Source organism: Notolabrus celidotus, chromosome 1 (genome assembly GCF_009762535.1).
Source record: "Notolabrus celidotus isolate fNotCel1 chromosome 1, fNotCel1.pri, whole genome shotgun sequence".
NCBI lineage: Eukaryota > Metazoa > Chordata > Actinopteri > Labriformes > Labridae > Notolabrus > Notolabrus celidotus.
The window spans coordinates 10,663,389-10,684,310 of record NC_048272.1 but is presented as its reverse complement, the minus strand read 5'-3'; the positions used below and the strand labels follow the sequence as shown (position 1 = coordinate 10,684,310).

The window sequence follows — 20,922 nt, the reverse complement described above, 5'->3', positions numbered from 1 at the left end:
CCACCTTTTGCTCCACCCTCATGGGGATAATGACCCCCCCCCCCCCCCCCCCCCCCACCTTCCTCCTTCGCTCACTTCCCCCCTCCTGTGCTCCCTGCACCTGGCCTGTGTTGAGGTGAGGGAACATGTGCGCCTCTGAGGGTGTGGCTCTGTTTGTGCAGGCAAGAAAACCAGTCCAACTAGCTAACGAACAGTGAAGGATGCAAAGTGCGTGTCTGTGTCAGCGTGTGTGAGCGTGTGTTCAGAAAGAAGTGTTGACATCAGAAAAGATGGAAGATGTGTTTTTCTTTCAGACGCTGTGTACATTCCTGTGTTACACCCACCATCTTAACAGAGAGTGTTATTTCACAGGTTAAAACAAATACACACATGCAGGGTGTTGATCATGAAACAGGATTACGATCACATGAGGAAGATGATGCCATTTTCTGGTGATATTGGTCAATACATAACATTCACAAACAAATGGTGGAGCAATATGAGTTGTTGGCGATTTCTAAGCCCTGTTTAAAGTCATTTAGGAATGATAGATGATGGCTGTATTAGTTTATTGTTGTTTGCCACTGTGCACTGCTTAGATAGGTTCTGTAATATTTAACCTATGAGTCGGAGTTATATTGCACATTTAGAATCTAGAGGCTCTCTGAGGAAGAACAAGACCATACCTGTTTTTTAAACCAATTCTATTAATCAGGTGCAAGTAACTTTTTAAATCAAAATTTCTAATGATCATGGTCTGTTCTTAAACTTCCACACCACAAGGAAGGTGTGAAAGTGCCTTTGGAGCTTTTGATCACATGACTTGATATTTTTAAGCAGATAAAATTAAAAAAATTCTGAATCAACCAACCACACTAACCTTGAGACAAGATCAGTAATGAACTCTGAGAATCATCTTTTAAGGCCACAAAATAGAAATAGCTAAAACATTTCAAAAACATGAAACAGGGCAGAGGTCATCTACGGAGAGGAGGATGTGGTACGGAAAGAAAGCTGAAAAGGAAGGCTGCAATTTAAACCTTGAGCAGTGAGGTATCACTTTGTAACAGTATTAAGCTTTATTTAAACAGGATGCTCGACTGATTAGAGTGATTTACAGATCCATGTTCTATAAAGTTTATCGACCATTTCCTCCTAAGATACGCATGCAAAAGAGAACAAGAACAAATTAAGCCTTTGCTCTATGCCTGCAAAACAGAAAAGAAGGCACAAAGATTTGTTTGGAATTTGAATGCCTAAATGGCTGCTTCTACTTACCGTCTTTTATCTCAATGACAGCTGCAGGGGAGGGGAAGATTTTTCTTTCAAGCGTCTGCAAAATTATGTTTGTGAAATGATGTAAAGATTTCTATATGTCTTTGTTTAGAAGTGATTCAACACTTTGGTGTTCCTCATATTTGTGCGACTTTTGAATTCTCAGTCTGACTCACAACACAGATACTAGCTCTAGTCCTATGGGGATTTGCATGAGCTGTGGCTCTGTAGGCATACATTTGAATGTGTGCGTGTGCTACTTTGTGTTCAAGGATGTACAACTATGTGTGCAGGTTAGCTAGCTTTACATCCCATTAAACCATGCATTTATTAAGATTTGAATGTTTGTTTAGTTAATTTGTGCCACTCAGTCAACTTTATTGTAGTGTTAAAGGCTCATGTTTAGGTGTTGTTCAGCTTCATAGATTATTCAGTTGACATGTGGCAGAACATAGAGTGATAACTTGAAAAAAAAACATGGAAACTTCAGATTAGAGATGCAGCTTTGTGCACAGTGCACACATGGTGGACAGCAACAAAGTAAATGTACTCGAGTGCTGTACTTAAGCACATTTTTTTTGAGTATCTGTACTTTACTTGAGTATTATTTTCGGGGGGAACTTATTACTTTTACTCCACTACATTCAGAAGACAGTTATTGTACTTTTTACTCCACTACATTTCTATCAGTGCTCTAGTTCCTCACTACTTTAACTTTGAAGTCAGCTCATGAATTTCCTTCTCTTTTCTGAAATCTGATCCCTAAGACAGTAAAATGTGTTTGTGTAGTTCTGTTTGTCTCAGTGGTTTAGCCAAACCTGTATATCATGCATCTCCACAGTTGAACATGGAGCAAACAGAGCAGATTTCACTAAGATCAGGCAGTTCATTTAGAGGTGGTGATGATGGCTATAATTCTGCACCTGAGCACCCATGGCCATATCTTCAGCCCGTGTTAGAGGTTTATGAAATTAAGAATGATACGTATCGTTTGAAATGTTCTCCCTGTTTCCAACTCTGCCCAAACATACAAAAAGTCACTGTCCAACATGAGAGAGTGTGTTGAGCTACGTAACATTTGTTTGATTCCAGATGAACATTTCAAACTAAGTTGTCTGTGCTTGGAGTAACTTAGTTCCTGTTTTTATTACATGGTATAGTTTTTAGAGATTTCAAGTCATGGTTTCCAGATAAACATAATGTACTTCTATGCATTCTTGATTGCACTCATGCTTTGTGAAAAAACATTTAGAGATATTTTAAGAAGTACTTTGAATACTGAAGTATTTTTAAAAGCAAGTACTTCAGTACTTTAACTCAATTAATAATCTGACTGAACAACTTTCACTTGCATTGGAGTAATATTTGACCTGGAGGATCTATACTTTGACTTAAGTAATGAAGCTGTGTACTTTGTCCACCACTGGTGCACACTAATATTTCCTCTGATAGAAATGGTTAAAATACATTTCCACAGCCCCACGCATTATCTTAAATTGGGGACTCTCTGTGTCATTCTGTCATATTGAAAGCAGATTAGTCTCTAAAACCCTGTCTAAATATTAAGTTAAGGTATTTGTTATTAGTGCACTTCCTCATATTTGCAGCCTTAACTCAACCTGACAACTACCTGAGCCTAGTGTGTGTGGCAGCAGTGCCACCTCCTGCTGAGCTCAGCACAGAGCACATTAGCAGCATGTCATGCTGCAGCTGAGAGGATTACACATCATATCTACTGTACATGACCGCGGTGACCCGGGGAGGCAGATCGAGAAAGATGACACCTGCTTGCAGCTAATTATTCCCACTTGACACTTCAGCCATGCAAATCAGACAGCGTTATCCTCGTCTTTTTAAGACTGTTATTTTTGATGATAGACGTGAGAGAAAGTCAGCCTCACACATGTTACGGTAAATTAAGGAATAATGTGCAAATGATAAACTCCCCACGAGTAATTAATCCACAACAGCGCATCCCGCGACAGCAACATCTGCAGGAAAACAGCCAACTATTACAGGAGAAACCAGAAAATGGGTTAAAAATCAGTTTTTGTCCCTCGCCTGCAGCACCCAGAAGTGAACAGCAGGCGACCCGGAAGGTTTGAAGTCCGACTGAGAGCGAGCAGAAAGAAGAGTCCAATCCTGTATAAAATATTTCTTCTCTCGCTGCTTCAGGTATGTTGGCCGCTCGATACAAAACCTCTCCCTCCTGTTTTTGCTCTTTTTCTCTCACGTGCATCTTTCCCGTCTCGCTCCGTCACCCTTTCTCTCTTAAGTCACGCAAAAGTTGCATTAAAAAAGACTATTTGCAGCGCAGAGATCTTAAAAGATTCCGTTTCTTCTCTCGTGCAAATAAAAGCTCTCATTACGCGCCAGTATTCACGTCGACATTTGGATTTATGGCACAGCAGCTGCAGAGCATTCAGCTTCAGCATGATGATTGTTGTAGGAAGTGTCAGGCTTTTTTTCTCTCCTAAAGCCGGGCTATTCAAACCTGCAAATCAAAGTAAACAATCGTTCGTACGCTTTATGCAAATAAGCCACATCCCGACGCATCGCCAAAGCGTTTCAGTGCATCTGGAGAATCAGCTCCTTATAATATTCGGATCTGCAGAATATGGCGTCCACTGCTTATAAAAATAAGACAGGGCTGCCATTTTTGTTTTCCTTTTGTCTGAAATTTTTTAATAAACTGTCTGAGAATGTGGGAGAGGCGGCGGACAGAGCGAGGCGCTGCGGAGGACAAGATGATGCTCTCATTTACAGCTCGGCTACAGAGCCACTTCTCTTTCTTTATCTCTGTTATTGAGGCTAATTCAGCACAGCAGACACAGGAAAGATGGAAAAGTTAAACCTAACTTTTGTCTCTGGTGTTGTATTTCTTATTGCTGTTAATCTAACAGTAATGATCAGTTTTGTGTTTAGTTACACTGAAGCTGATGTCTGCAGAAAGTGTGCCTCATGCACTTAATTGTTGCATCATTTAACCTTGGCTACAGACCATCTGTATTTAAACTCTACACATGGCTATAGTAGTAATTACAAGATTAATATAACAAAAAGCACTGATTCCGCTTCTTATTCAAACATTTTTCACAGAATCTACAGCATGTAGCCTAAGATGGTGTTACATTACTTCAACACTTTCATATAATATACAGCCTGCCTTTAAAGCCTCTATAAGGAGTTCTTAACTTGTTATGGAACAGACTGAAACCAATAGTGGTGCCTCTTTACGGTATTCAAAAGCAATTGAGAACATTAGCAAAAAAAATTATGATTTCTATTTTGTAATTTTGAACACCTGTATCTGCTGCAAGGGGGGTAGGTGTCAGACGAAGTATTTTACAACACTGTAAAGGAAAAACCCTTTTCAAATGTTTCCCCAGGAAATATTCCTGATGAGCTATACATTTGACTAAAAAAAGCATGATGAGATTTTTCTGTCAGAAAACAAATATACAGGATAGCATCAGCAAAGACATGAGAGGTATCACTTTGAGCACAAGGAGTCGCCAAATTCAAAACAAACAAAGCTCCTCACAGGAGCTTTAATTCAAGTGATGTAAATAATAATAAAAATTCATAGAATTTATGTAGCGCTTTTCTAAGTACTCAAAGTCGCTTCACATAAGGTAAAACTAAAAACATAAATGATAATAAAATAATAACAGGGACAGAGGTGGGGCGGGGGGGCAGGTCATGTGTTGTATGCTTTTTGAAACAGGTAGGTCTTGAGGTGGTTTTTAAATGAGAGGAGAGAGTCAGAGTTGCGGATGTGTGGAGGGAGAGAGTTCCAAAGAGTGGGGGCAGCGATGGCAAAGGCTTTGTCCCCCATATTTTATGGCTCAATTGTACAGGAGTCCATTATAATTCACTATTGGATTTTGCACTTTACACAAGGCCTAAATGTCTGCCATTACTAACATGCATGAGTATTGTAACCAAGCAGCCGCAAGAATTGAAGCCTATGTGGAAGTGTTAAAACTGCAGTTTCTTGGGTGTCCGCTTGAGGCTGGCTCCGGAAACATGTTTACATCCTGGTACAAAAAACGAGTGTAGTCTGGATGGCTCATTTCTCGACGCGCACACTCTGTACGGGAGGAGAATTTTTTCATAATGCAGCAATTTCAAAGATATGAAGACTACGAGTTTTCCATCATGAGAGGCACAGCTGACTTGATTGACAGGCGGGAACACTGTAGCTGTTTGCTAGGTTGCTCAAAGCCCGCCTCTTTACCTCACACTAGCTCAACAACAGTTAGGTTGACTTTGGAATGTCCAATATGGCTCCCGCCTACGAATGGCTTCAAAACAGTGCTTCAGAAACAGATGGGTAACATCACAGATACTACGTCCATCATTTATACAGTCTATGATTGTAACAGTATTATTACAGTTGTTTCATTCTGTCTGCAGAAAGCTCATCAGTAGATGTATTTTGGCTTGAGTAAGTAGTCAAACCAGTTTTTGCAAGTTTTCACAATGTGACAAACTGTGAGTTGTTGTCAGGCTTCAGTAAGCAACAATAATTTAATAGATGTTTCACTTAATCCTTGAGCTTCAGTTTTTAACTTTTAAAATAGAGAGTAACTAAGTTTGTAGAAGAACTGCAGTTCATCCACTGTAAATCAGTCTGTTCCCTTTTTAATGGTGGATAAATAGTATTATAGTTTAATTTTCAATCAAAACCCCAAACATTCCTCTTTAAAATCTTATATTCTTACTATCATCCTGCTTTTCTTGTCATGCATTGAAGGAAAATGAAAATATAACGGACCATCTGATGCCAATTACAGCATCTTGTGCACTGGGATATTATAATCAGTACAATAATAATCTGTTAGAATAAATGAATAAATGTGAAGATTTATCAGCTGTCCTATTATAGCTCTAGAAAACAGTGTGTTAGATACGAGTTTATTTTCCAAGCCTATTAATCTATATTAACTGTGTGACTTTATTTCAGCTCTATAGAGACCCAGCTGCATTCCTGCAAGAATCAAAACAAAGCTATTATGGTTGAATTGTCCCTAGTACCCCTAAAGCTAGTCCAAAAGCTGTGCAGTCAAGACTCTATGTGTAGTTTTAGTTAGAAGGACTCCGAAAGATGGTTTTTACAAAGTACAGTGAGGCTGTAAGGCACTACGAAGGAACTGTGTGTCATGTCGCCTACACCTCTCTGCCATTAATCATTTTCTGTGAAGACTGTCAGATTCAAAAAGTGACACAAAGATGTCCAGCAAGCGGTCAAACTCTTAATCCTGCTCCCATGAGGCAGAGCGCCTTCAGGAAGTGAAAGTGATCCCCTCTCGCATCATTAGAGAAATATTCAGTGGGGTTTACTGTACGCCTGTACCCCTGAACGTATCAATTTTGTTTCTCTTGGCTCACAGACGAGGACTGTGTTATGCTTCTGCTAAACCAAACAGACTGAGGAATGGTGAAGAGTGCCAAAGCATGCAAAGTTAAACGTGTTATAAAAAGAACTTCAGAGATGAGAAGGAAAGAAAGGCCTTAAAGATCATATAGTCAAGAAAAAAACATCTCTCTCTGTTTTATTAGAAGAGGGCCAAGAGGATTTGGCCCGTACAGCCTTTACTCCATACTTTTATTGCTTCTCTCATAGATGTACAAAATAACTTAAAAAGAGCATCCCCTGGGTGTCAATAAATGCGTATTAAGTATAGATTACCTACCTTGCAACATCAGTCAGGTCCCACTTTGCTCCAGTTGTTTTTCTGTTTCCCATCAGACCCTCCACCAGCCGGGGCCCCATGTGTGTTGAGCAGGAGACAGATTAGCATCTGAGCCACATCACTTGTAACGTTTCTGTTTTCTCTGATAATAACGGCTCTGAAGAGTTCCTTAACTAGCAGTCGTAATCATGTGAGAGCTTATCTCTCCGGCAGCATACCCATCAAGGAGGCCTGTGGTTGGAAATCCTCTGAAAAAAGCTGCTGGACCTCTGAGTCTTGCTACAAACTTCTCCTAGCAGCAGCTCTGAAACATCCTGTGAGATGAGTCTGATAAAAATGCAGCACTGTAAAAAGTGTAAAACACAAAGGTCTCCTCTTGTGTTGGAAAATGCACCATCATAAAACTGGGACTAATTGAACAGTCAGCTGCTGCTCTGGTGGAGAGCTGCTGATATAAGGTATTAAAGCTCTATTTTACACCCTACAATAGACCATCACATCATTTTACCAGCGGCAGTTTTGGGGAACTTGTTAAATTGCTGGTTCCCTCAGGAAAAAACATTCCGATCCTTTGAATTGACTTATTTTTCCAAATGTTCCCCTAATCTTTGATGTTTTTTATATATAAATCATAGCACTAAATATTAAAGATAAAAGCAAGAAATACTGACTCACCAATTCAACACATAATGTAGTAAACACTCTTTGTCTGAGGGAGCCAGTTTGAACCAACATGTACTCCATGTCTGAACTGATGAATTTGATGGATTGTGAAGCTGACCTCACTTTATTTATGACCTGTGTATTTATTTCAGGATGGCTGAACCTCGCTTTAACAATGCCTATTTCTGGCCCCCACCTCCTGCCATGCCTGGCCAGGTGAGTGATGCTGATATTCCCTCTTATTTACGCACACATTAACCCTCTGCAGCACACTCAATGTTTTTTGTGTAACAGTTGATTGTGTTTGTTTTTGAAAGTATTTTAAATTATCTTTTGACATGCTAGGCACTTATTTTTAATGGGAGTGAACTCAGCTCTCTGTATCTTTGTCTATATAAGAAGCTTCATCCAGCTGCAAAACAAAGCAGAGAAGATAACACTACATTACTCGTTATTTTAAACTTCACTTTGGTCAAGCTAAAAAATGTATACATTTCAAAGCTATGTAGATTTCTTAGTGCCATTCTAGCTGTTTCCTGTTGTTTTGGTGCCATGCTAAGCAGCCTATACAGGCATTAGAGAGGCATCAGTCTTCTCAACTTGATTTCAGCAGGATGCAGTTAAGCTCTCTTGTCAAAATATCAAACTACTGCTTGAATACTGTAGCTCTTAAGCCGTTGTTATATATCTCAAATCAAGATAAATCTAAGGGGTCACAAATTGATCAGGGACAACATGTGCCACAATAACTGAGACTAATTATAAAGGCATACATGTTGTGGAAAGGTTGTCCAATATAATACTAAAATATAAAAAATGAAGACCTACATAGAAAGTGTAAACTGAAATCTGAAATCAGAATGCACATTAAGCCAACATAAATAAAAAATAAAAATCAATGTTGCTATTTTCTTATTCCAATACCTTGAATTGTAAAATGGAAGTACTGATAATCACACCTCATATATAGCCCCTTTTTTTTCTTGCTTGACATTTTCCTTTTAAAATACTGGATGCTTTCTATTCTGCTCCTCCATTACCTGTTATAAAAGCACATTTAAAAGCAACCATCGGTGAACACCGCCTGTAGCTGACATTTATAGTGAGGAAGTACTGGATGCAATGTCACCTATCAGCCACTAGAGGGCACCATCATCTGACAAAGTGACACTGACTGAACTGATGACTGTTTTCTTGTCACAAATGTCGTTTCCTGCCTGTCAGCTGGATAACCTAGTCTTGATCAATAAAATCAAGGAGCAGCTCATGGCAGAGAAGATCAGACCCCCTCATCTGCCCGCTGCCTCAGCCCCCTCCTCCCAACAGCCCTCACTGGCCCCCCACAGTCAGATGGAGAGCGGCCAGCATATGATGTCCAAAGCCCAGCAGATGCCTACGCTCCACAGCCCGTCTCAGCCTGACATCGCTCTGCACGCACGCCCCGCCTCCAGCTCTGTCACAGGTAGTCTCGCTCCTCAGCTACATGCACTGACTTCACTCAGTGCTGATCCTAATGCAGAGTCCAGAATCATCCTCACAGGACCAATCTGTATTATCATGTTGATACGTCATGCGGTTAAAAACATTTTAAAGCTTTAATTATAATTATAGTTAATCCAGAAATACACCACATTAAATAATATAATAATACATAACCAAAGGCTTTTTACTTTTACATCCTTATTCCCTCGATTTTTCTGCCATCTTTCTCCTTTTTTCTATCTAATGAAGACAAAAAAATATTAATGTTGTTTAATGTTGAATATTGCTACTGTCAGAGATAAACCTTGTATCTCTATGTCATTATTCATTTATTCTTGCAAAAAATAATGTTTTTGGTCACTCTTCAGAGCATTTCAGTGGGCAGTACAAAAAAACAAGAAAACAGATTTTTTTTAAATTTCCTGAAAATGTGTAGTTTTGGAGATATGAGGTTTCCGGCTGACAGCACCTTCCTTCATATGTTTATTACCTGGAACAGTATTTAAAACACAGTCCTGCTGTTTAATGAACTAACTTGAGATATAGTTCGTGTAGAGTCTCCATGCAAGTTTGAAAATGTTGGATATTAAGATAGTGTTGCCCAGGATCATGAAAACAATTGTTTTAAATTTTCTATGCATGTTTCCTGTGTATTTTTTCCAGGTCGTATTCTGGGGGATGTAAATTTGAATCTGGATGATAAGGCAGCTATCAAAGCCAGAGGTTTATGGGAAGATTGGCATTTACGTCAGCTGATAGATCCCTCCAGAACAAACCACGTTTCAGGTAACAAAGTTTGCACACAGAACGTTGGTTGTTGGCCCCGTGGGGGAATTTAACAATGCTAGAAATGACCCCCACACTCTTAGGTTTCCTCACAGAGTCTTAGTTCTCATGGCTTCTGATTGGTGGGATCATTCGTATGTATGTATGTCGCAAGAAACCGTAGTTGAGGTTTTGAAGCGTAGGAAGTAAAGAAAGAGAAGTAATGTGATCTCAGGAAATACACAGGGCAAAGTTCAACCATAATGTTAACCGTCATGCTGCACCACAGTATGTTCATTATAGCTCTGCTAGTTATGTATGTAGTTCTCCCACAACCTTATTCTTTTTATATGAAATAATTGAAATTCTGTTTGGGCAAAAAAGACTCCTCTCTCTGTTATTTTTTCAAGTGTATGTTTTAGCATGAACATGTTTGACTCTGGTTTGAAACTGCTTTCAGAAATAGACCTATCTGAAGAATGAACAGCTTTAGGTAGAGAGACAGGTCTACTATGTTCAGTATCAGTATAATTAAAGAGTACAAATTGACAAACAGCATGAGTAATGTACCAGTGAGTTCTGTATTCCAGCCAAAAGTTTACCATAAAATTTAAAGAGTACAAAGAATGCAAAGTAGGTAGGTGTGAAACTCTTATGCATTTACCATCTGTTTTGTTAGATATTTAATTTTTATTTAAGATCAATGCTGGTAACTTAAACAGCCTTATACAGCCCTTCTTTTAAGTGTTAAAAAATGCAATCATTAACTTTCTAGTCCACTTTTTTCTTTTTGTGTTTTCTTTTTTCCATTCCCTCTTACAAGAAAACATATGTGTAGCTGTTTAGCTAGCACATTTATAAATATTTACAGATGTATGCATGTGTGCCGACTGTGGCTCAGTGGTGGAGTCGGTCATCGCTCAATCGTAAGGTCAGGGGTTAGATCCCAGGTCCAAATGTCCACATACAGAAGTGTCCTTATGCAAGACACTTGAACTGCCCTCAGTGGTTGTTCCATCAATGTGTGAATGACTACTGATGGTGCTCTACATAGCATCCTCTGCCATCAGTGAATGAATGTGGTGTGAATGGGTGAATGTGATAGTGCTCTGAGTAAACACAGCTCATTTACCATTTAAAGCTGGAACATTTGGAACATCTGCAGCTGTCCTTTTGGATATACTGTACAATATTATCCTCTTTGTTTTTTTGTTTCATTTTATTCTTCAATATATGTCTTTGTAAATATTGAGTCATTAAATGTAACTAAAATAACTACAGATGTTAGTACGCTCATACCCTTGTCTTCACTTTGCTCCCATCAGGTGTAGCACTGGCATCCAGAACAGGCAACCTCAACACCTCAGAGATAATCACCCCTACCACGCCCACTTCCAGCAGCCACAACCGACTGGGTGGAGCCCCAACACCTCACCTCATCTCAGGGTTAGCCTGCAGCCACAGCCTGGACCCCGTGAAAAACAACGGGGGGCTGGTGGGACTCCTCGGCCCTCCTCCCAAGGAGGAACGAGGGCGCAAAAAAATCAAAGCTGAGAACGGGTCTTCACTTTTGGTGGTGCCCTACCCGATCCTCGCCTCAGGCCATGACCAGTCCTGTGTCACCATCACAGCCAAAGAAGGCAAAACCTACAGGTCTGTATAAACATTTTAGAAATACAACCTCTCTCTTCTTCCTCTTCCTCTTGAAGAATTATGATACTATCTAGGATGTCCACAAGTAGATGCATACAAAACTAAGATACTGGGTGGCCAGTCAAGTCCTTTTATGGACCAAAGTATGGGAGATGAAACCAGTTGCTTAAGAGGGACCAAGCTACTTCTGTAGTACGGTGCTGCCATGGTGCCCCTGAGAAAGGCATAGCACCCCCAACCACTAGGGGGGGCTAATTAGTTAGAGAATATCCATAGATCCCTGTTTGGGCATGTCTGTGTATACAGCAGGTTTCAGTGGAAACATTTCAAATACACTAAAAAAGATAGATAGTTTTGGCTGTCAAAAACATAAACACAGCTCAAAAACATTAGATTTATATTATTTGTAAAGGGATAATTAACATTATCAAACTGAAATGTTAGGACCTACTTTTATTCACCAGCTGTTGGCTAGTTTTGATCTGCAGCCCTCTAAAAAGTCCCGCTTAGATATACGGAGTATTAGAACAACACCAAACTAAATAACACTAAACACGCAATACAGTGTGAGACATGGTGGTGCACTCCACCCAAACACATACATATAGTATGAAATAGGAAACAGACACGGATGAGAACCAAGCGGCAACCTCCGGTCTCAAACTATGAAGCCCATGCGGAAGTGTTATAAACTGCAATTCACGCTTGAGGCTGGCTGCAGAAACACCAGGAACCACATAGACACCCATTCAAAAAAGACGATCTTTGCAGCATTAATTAACATGTTTACAGCCAGGTTCAAAAAACAGATTGGACCTACGAAGCTAATTTCTCTATCTGCACACACTGTACGGGGGTGAATTTTTTTCTAACGCGACGGTTCAGAAGATATTAAGATTACAAGTTTTTGCCCAAATAAGGACATGACTGACTTGACTCCCAGACAGGAACACATAGCTGTTGGCTAGGAGGCTCAAACTCCGCCCCTTTACGTCACACTCTGCCTGGTTGACTTCCGCATTTCCAATTTGGCTGTCACCGTCGACTGACTTCAAAACTGCGCTCAGGAACAGATGGGTGACGTCACAGATACTACGTCCATATTTTATACAGTCTATGATGAGAACCCCGTAACAATAACTAATGCAAAAATAGTACACCCATTAAAAAAAATAGTGAGTCTCAAACTCAATCTCTAAAATGTGCTAAGAACCTGTTCTTGGGTGTATATAAAAATCAAAGAAAACCGTCTAGAAATATTCCATTAGAAGTACTTGTTATGTATTAAACGTGTTACTTCAATCAACATGGCACATCTCTACAGTAGGTAGGATGTCGTTGCTCTTTCAGACCATTGTTTTGGTTGTGGCTTGCTTTCGCCAGTCGAAACAAAACCAATAAGCCACTGAAGAGCTGCTTTTCTGGGACTCACTGACTTGTCATAAAAGATATCATAAACACGACGATGACGACAACGGTCAAAAACTGTTGGCTTAACAGATAGGCAGCTCACCTGCCACTAATTGGGTCTTCTTTATACCTTCTAACACCCTACTTGACAACACCCGTCATCTAGTGTGTAAACAAGGAAGTGCAAGAAACAAAATAAAACAGTCCACACATAACATCGATACAAATATGGCTCTAACAGTTTTAGTTTCTAAACTGAGCGATCATGTCTCGCCTCTGTAACGCTTCTTTAACGCTACCTCTGATGCTGGCACAGTGATGGGACAACTTGGATCCCCCATAGAGCCTCTGTGACATTTATATCAAAGACGAGACGTTACAGGGTTGTAATTGACACTGCTTCTCTGAATTAGAAGCTGCACTCACCCAACATAGGTTGGTCTTAAATGCTGAGAAAACAAAATTCATGCTCTTTTCCAGGTCCAAACATTAATCTGAGTAAATTCATCATCAATTCCAATGCAGGCACCGAAATAGAAAGGGTGAAGATTTACAAATATCTCGGCATCTGGATCGATGAGAAAGTAACTTTTAAAAGTCATATTTTAAATTTGTCAAGTAGACTTCGACAAAAGATTGGCTTTTTTTTACAGAAACAAGTCCTGTTTTCCTCTCCACTGCAGGAAAACTCTGATAGAGGCAACATTTTTATCAGTCCTCGATTACGGTGACATATTGTACAGGCATGCTTCAGCCTCTACATTAAAGCCACTTGATGCTGTATTTCACTCTGCCCTACGTTTTATTACTGGTGATAGTTACAGCACTCATCATTGCATACTTTACCAAAAGGTGGGATGGTCTTCTCTGGCAGAAAGACGTGATTTGCATTTTTACTTGTTTATTTATAAAGCACTTATTGGAATGCTACCGTCATATTTATCTTCGATGCTAGTTTGGTCTTCTGGGGCAAAACATACCAGATCAACTGGTTGGCTCACTCTCCAGGTTCCCAGAGTTAATTCTGAGCTGGGAAAATCTGCCTTTTGCGTATTTGCACCATCTGCATGGAACTCCCTGCAAAGCACTTTAAAAATAAATGCACTGGTTTCTTTTAATCATTTTAAATCATTAGTTTTAAAATGTTTAACCTCTGATTGTACCTGTTTTCACTAACTTTGTGTAACATTATTTTTTCAATGGTTGTAACATTACTTTTAACTGTCGTCTGTTTTTAATTGATCATCATTCTTTTAGGGTTATATCTTTTATTTGCTTGTCATGCATTTTAATGTTTCTTTTATATACTCGTCGTCATTGTAAATGAGGGCTTGCCCTCAATGATTTTCGAGTTTAAAAAAAAATAAAAAAAAATAAAAATTATGCACCTTTAACTGGCAGTATAAAAAGGGGTTTGGCTGCAGCAGACAATAGTTTCCACTGTTGAATGCCATCCATAAACACCCACTGTACACTACCTGTTCAACATCAAACAACAGACAGGTGCAGTTCATGATTAACACAGTGGAACATAAGCAGCCTGACTCTCTCCTTTGTAATGGAGACAGAGCTATATTTAAGAAGAAGAAGAAGAACGTACTTTATTAATCAATTACATTTTTTTCACTTGTGTTATTTTTCCGTCATTTTACATGCACAGTTTTTGGTATATGCATACAATGCACACACATGCAGTGGACATGCACTTGGGGAGAGATGTCAGAGTGAGGATGCGCACCCCAAGCAGTTGGGGGTTCGATGCCTTGCTCAAGGCCACCTCGGCAGTGCCCAGGCAAGTGAACCAGCACCTGTCCAGGCACCAGTCCACTTGCCTTCGTCCATACTGGGACTCGAACCAGCGACCCTTCGGTTCCCTATGGACTGAGCTACTGCCGCCCCAAAGGTTGCGTTGTCGGCAGGATTTACAGGGCAAATACTGCATTTACTGCCCTGGGGCACCTGAAGTGACGGGGGAGGGTTGTGAAGTGAAGGATTTGAGTTGGATGAACTGAGTGCGGCCTGTGAGGTAGGAGTGAAACCAGTGCAGGGGGGTGTCAGTGATTCCTATGGAGGAGAGTCTATTGAGGAGGATGGGGTGAGAAATGGTGTCGAAGGCCGCACTCAGATCGAGGAGGATGAGGATGGAGATGAGACCGGAATCAGCTGCCATGAGGAGGTCGTTAGTGATCTTGAGGAGGGCTGTTTCTGTGCTGTGGCCGGGACGGAAACCGGACTGGAATTGTTCGTAGAGGTTATTGTTGGTGAGATGGGAGTGGAGTTGAGAGGCAACGGTTTTTTCTAGAATTTTGGAAATAAAAGGGAGGTGAGAAATGGGGCAGAGGTTATTGAAGTCGTTGGGGTCTGAACCAGGTTTCTTCAGGGTGGGACTGACAGCTGCAGATTTGAAGGGGGTGGGAACAATTCCAGTGGACAGTGAGGAGTGGATAATGGCTGATATGAGGGGGAGCAGATGGGGGAGGCAGGATTTGACCAGGACTGTGGGGAGGGGATTGAGCTGGCATGACGAGGGCTTGGACTTGGTGATGAGGTCTGAGATTACTGAAGGATGAGGGAGTTCAAAGGTGGAAAGTGACTGACAGGGGGGAAGAAATACAGAGGAGGGGAGGGGGGTGGAAGAGGAGGCCAGATGCTGGTGGATTTTGTTGACCTTTTGATTAAAAAACAGAAGGAGAGAGTTGCATGTGTCAGAGGAGTATAGGTGGGGGGGCAGGGAGTCGGGAGGTTGAGTTATGCTGTTGAGTACTGAGAAGAGAGTCCTGGTGTTGCCTGCATTGGAGCAGATGAGTCCGGAGTAATATTGAGATTTGGCGTGAGAGATGGAGTCCTTATAGAGAGAAAGCTGGGCTGTGTAGATGTCTTTGTGGATGGTGAGACCGGATTTCCCGTTAAGTCTTTCAAGCTGTCGGTTTTTTTATTTCATGGAGCGGAGATCGGGGGTGAACCAGGGGGCAGAACGGGTGAAGAAAACTGAACGGGATTTGACGGGGGCGAGTGAGTTGAGAATGTTAGTTAGGCCATTGTTGTAGTGGGTGACAAGATCATCAGGGGTGGAGGAAGTGTCCGGAGTCAGGGTGGAGATGCAGGAGGAGAGGGAGTCCATGTTAATGTCCTTAATATTATGAAAGGAAATGACACGGGGTGGTTTGGAGATGGAGAGCCGGAGGGTGACGTTGAATGAGAGGAGGAAGTGGTCCGTGATAGGAAGTTCATCAGCAGTGCAGTTGGAGGGGGTGAGACCAGAGCAGCAGATTAAGTCCAGGGTATGACAAATACAAATGGTCATAGTGGACATAATGCATCATCAAGAAAACACAAAATGTCTATATAAGCATAGATTTGGTAAAAACTTCGTAAAGGCGTTCAGCTCTGGTTTAACTAAACTAAACCTTCATGTAAAATGATTTCCCATGGGTTAGTAATGTTTTGTCTACACTGACTGTGAGTGTTTGCACTGTGGTTTTGAGTTTTTCATCAGACTTAGAATTAGACTTTAGACTTTAGACTTTATTGTCCCCTTGGGGAAATTATTTTCCACAGCACCTTCCTGCATTTCCACAGACAGACAAACATAGAACATACACTGTAGGCTCAACAAACTGTCCACCAAGACATCAACACTTAGACAGAGTTGTGTAATTCAGCGAGGCCTTTTGTTCAGGCTCGCTATAACAGCAGGGATCAGGCCCTTGCCAAGGTGAGCCCTTCTGCACCTCAGTGCTCTGTACCTGTACCTCCTGAGGGGTGTGGGGTGAGGTGGGTGTATAGTGGATGTGTGATGTCCTGTTCTATTGAGGTTGTGATGCGTATGATGGCCCTGTGGTTTAAGTCTGTGAGGTTTGGTGTGGGGAGACCGATTATTTTAGAAGCTGTGGTGGTTATGCGTGTGAGTTTGGCCTTGTTTTTAACAGACAAAATGTTGAAGAAGCAGTCGGAGCAGCACATATATCAGTTACACACAGCGTTCAGAAAGGAGGAACTAGCAAACCTCTGTACGCTTCTATCTAGGACAGTGCACAACATGCAAGTCAGCGATAAACCAATGGAAAGAAACCACCACTTGTCTGTGTGTCTCCTGTCTGTTTCCAGGTGTAAAATGTGTCCGCTGACCTTCTTCTCCAAGTCAGACATGCAGATTCACTCCAAAACCCACACAGAGGCAAAGGCTCACAAGTGTCCTCACTGCACCAAGTCCTTTGCCAATGCATCATACCTGGCCCAGCACCTGCGCATACACCTGGGCGTCAAACCCTACCGCTGTTCGTACTGTGAGAAGTGCTTTCGACAGCTCTCTCATCTGCAGCAGCACACCAGGTCTGATCTCTTTGATTTCATGACATACTTGATCTTTTTTAATTCATTAAGAACTGAGAATATAATGAGTATTGACACACTGTCGCACATGTACCAGAGCAGCCCTCTTTTTTTTTTTTTACTATAACTGATTCTGAAGAAGACAGATTCACGTTTATTCTCCTGATGAGGCTCTTAAGGATCAGAGTCAGTTTTTATTCCCACAAATTGTGGGTTTAAGATTTAACTGAAGGGAGGGGCATGTAGATAAGTGCCAGAGTTATCACAGTAATTCCCTTTATTATTACAGCACCATTTTAACTCTCTGCAGCCAGTTCCGTTTTCCGCTGTGTATAACTTTGAACTTTGCACTTTTAATGAAACTGTGCCATTAATGCAGTACTTTGTTTTTCTATTCCAGAATCCACACAGGAGAACGGCCGTACAAATGTGCCCATCCTGGGTGTGGAAAAGCTTTTACTCAGCTGTCTAATCTGCAGGTAAACATAAGCTCCTCTCACTCCTCCACCTGTTTGTAACTACCTCCGTCGTCCTCACCTGGGATAGATTTGTGAGTAAGTTTTGTGTTTTTTTTCCCTGCTGTAAGTCTCACCAGCGGCAGCACAACAAGGACAAACCCTTCAAATGTTCCAACTGTTACCGTGCCTATTCAGACTCTGCCTCGCTGCAGATCCACCTGTCTGCCCACGCCATCAAAAACGCCAGGGCCTACTGCTGCAGCATGTGTGGCCGGGCGTACACATCTGTGAGTATGGAGTACAAGGAACACTTAAAAATCTGAGCTTACTGCAGCTAAAAGATGTCTAAATATATATTTATTTCTCCTGCAGGAGACATACCTTATAAAGCACATGTCCAAACACACACTGGTGGAACATGTTGTGTCCCATCACTCCCCTCTGGACAGGACAGAGTCACCCACCATCCCTATACGGATTTCCCTCATCTGAGCGATCCTTCTTAGGGCTTCTCCATGGACTGTGAACCAAAAAACAGCTTAAAATGTGCCAGATTGTTCAAGTGTGTTGTGAAGAGGAGCTCTTTTTAAAAGTTATTTTTGGGGGTGGGGGGTAAATTTTGCCTTTATTAGACAGGACAGCAGAAATGTGGAGAGTTGAGAGTACGGGAACACATGCAGTAAAGGGTCACGGCCGGGAGTCAAACCAGTGACCACTGCAGCGAGGACTATAAGCCTCTCTATATGGGTCACAAGATGAAACTGCTAGACCAAGTGGTGCCCCAAGAGGAGCTCTTTTAATGGGTAATTCCTCTGTTCCTTTCATGCTGACCAGATAGTATTATTGAGGACATCCAAAGATGACTTCTCAGCACTTTCAGGCCTCAAAATGACAGGCCTTAAAATTTCATTTTTTTTACGTGACTTTACATGAAAAAAAAATCTGAATTGTTCCGGGCAGCTACATGGAAAGTCTTTTTAACTTTTTGTGTTGTAACACATCACAATGTTTTGTTTTTTTACTTAAGTCGTTGCAAATAAATAAAGCACCAGAAATGGTCTTCCTTTAGCTGGGTTGCCAAGTGAACATAAAGGTGAATGCTTATAAAAAAAGTTTATTCATGTATATTGTGCTACTTTCTATGTCCGTGTTTGCAATGTCCCATCTGTCATTTAGCCATACTGTGCACATAAATAATGAGTCAGACAATTTTTCAGTTACAGTCATTCTCACCAAGTCGCCAGCATCACCCCAACCTCATAGAAACATGAATATATTCTGTTTAATTTTTAATGTTTTAAATTAAGTTCAAGCAGTCCTCAAAACTAATCGTTGTAAAAAAAAAATGGTCCAAAAGTGTTTGATCAAAAGAATCCTCACTGACTCAGGTGAGATTCTGCTTTCATGTACTTCAGAAAGAGATAACACCATTTTTATTTTACTGAAACCCCCTGAAACGTATAATAATTCACTAGCATTAAACTTTCTACATTCACCATAATATTCATAATTATGGTTTATGTATTTTATTAAAGAACTAACTTTGGTTGCACCTGTGCAAGAAAATATAGTGATAAGACTGAAATGTAACAGTCTCTGTGCTGCTGCCTCACAAACGTGTGTTAATCTTCATGTTTTTAGGGATTTGCATCATTATGTCTAACTGAAACATCATGCTTCTTTGAATATATTCATTTTTCTGTTGATTTACGAAAAAACACTTGCCATTTTATATGCATCTAAGCCTTAACTTTGTTACAACTCTTGGGTCCAGGTTGTTGTGTTAACACTTCTCAGTTGCCCTTGATGTCATTACAGCATGATATATAAGTCTGTAAATAAACTGTTAACTGTTAACCTGTTTTATAATAAATAATACTATTATTACGAGGAAAAGTGAAAAGCTTCTTTTGTGAAGAATAAGATTCAGCTAGCATCAGTACAGACTCTGGGAGTCTGGGGCCAAAGAAGAAGGAAGTGTTAGTTCAAAGCTAGACGACGATCACCACTAACAGAAAAATTTGGTCTGAATGAGGGGTTACTAAATACAGCATGTGAGAAATATCATGTGGGTTGAGGCAGGAAGTCAGGAAGTATATTCACAGTGCAGAGTGGAAAAAGTATGAACCCCTAGGCTAAGGACTTCAGTAAGAGCTAATCTGAGTCTGAAGACTGCATACCTGGTGTCCAATCAATAAGAAGAGATTGGTGGTGTTGGTTAAAGCTGCCCTGCGCTATAAAAAAAACACGTAGCCTACCAGTTTTGAGATTGCTATTTTGAAGAAGCATTGCATTATGTGAACCATGCCTTGCACAAAAGAGCTCAGAAGACCTACAATTAACAATTGTTGACTTGCATAAATGTGGAAAGGGTTACAAAATTATTTCTTAAAGCCTGGATGTTCATCATCTACAGTAAGACATATTGTCTATAGATGGAGAAAGTTCAGCGCTGTTGCTACTCTCCCTAGGAGTGGCCGTTCTGTAAAGATGACTGCAAGAGCACAGCACAGAATGCTCAATGAGGTGAAGAAGAATCCCAGAGTGTTAGATAAAGACATCTCTGTTGATGAATCTACGATACGTAAAACACTGAGCAAGAATGGAGTTCATGGGAGGACACCACGGAGGAAGCCACTGCTGTCCAAAAAAAAATATTGAAGGGGTGGAAGGATATGAAAGTAAATCAGCCTTTGAATTCCTAGCACTGAATTTATTTTGCATTTAAATTATGTATCTGATTTTTTTTTTATTGAGTTTAAGTCTTCAAATTTTCAACAAGTATTTTTCAATTTTATTTTTCAATGTTCACAAATTCAGAGATAGCCTATACTTTGTGTTTTTACCACCTTTGGTTAACAAGTTATTGATCTGAGAACGTAGAATATGTGAATATCTTTCTAACTTTACCCAACTTTTTAAGTAAGCTATTTTCTGTCTGCCGAAATATGCACCCACCCGTTATTCAGCTTCATAGACCATTAAAAGTCACACATTTTTAAATATTGTATCTGGACAGTCCAACATATGAGCTGACAACAATGTGTGCCTCCGAAGAATCAGAATAATAACTTAATGGGTGGATGCATTTTTTCTGTCTGCTGAAATATTCTTCCATCTGTTTTTCTTTATAGAGATTGCCATATGTCATTTGATTTAAAATTCTGCATCCAGACAGTCCAAAATATGAGCTGTCAGAAAGTTTG

At 40.6% G+C, this 20,922-nt stretch overlaps 1 protein-coding gene across 2 annotated transcripts; it reads left to right on the top strand.

The window, feature by feature from the left end:
• The first annotated feature begins 2,960 nt into the window (after positions 1-2,960).
• znf362a (zinc finger protein 362a) lies at positions 2,961-19,603 on the top strand. 2 transcript variants are annotated; one of them, XM_034695162.1, is made up of 10 exons: positions 2,961-3,165; positions 3,322-3,429; positions 7,769-7,832; positions 8,841-9,078; positions 9,762-9,884; positions 11,189-11,516; positions 17,034-17,258; positions 17,659-17,737; positions 17,845-18,003; positions 18,089-19,603. In XM_034695162.1, the coding sequence occupies exons 3-10, from the start codon at positions 7,770-7,772 to the stop codon at positions 18,206-18,208; spliced, it is 1,335 nt and encodes a 444-aa protein (XP_034551053.1). In that variant the 5' UTR covers positions 2,961-3,165; positions 3,322-3,429; position 7,769; the 3' UTR covers positions 18,209-19,603. The 2 variants fall into 2 exon arrangements, with proteins under 2 accessions (XP_034551053.1, XP_034551064.1); XM_034695173.1 differs by lacking the exon at positions 2,961-3,165 and having other exon boundaries at positions 8,874-9,078.
• Positions 19,604-20,922: the final 1,319 nt, after the last annotated feature.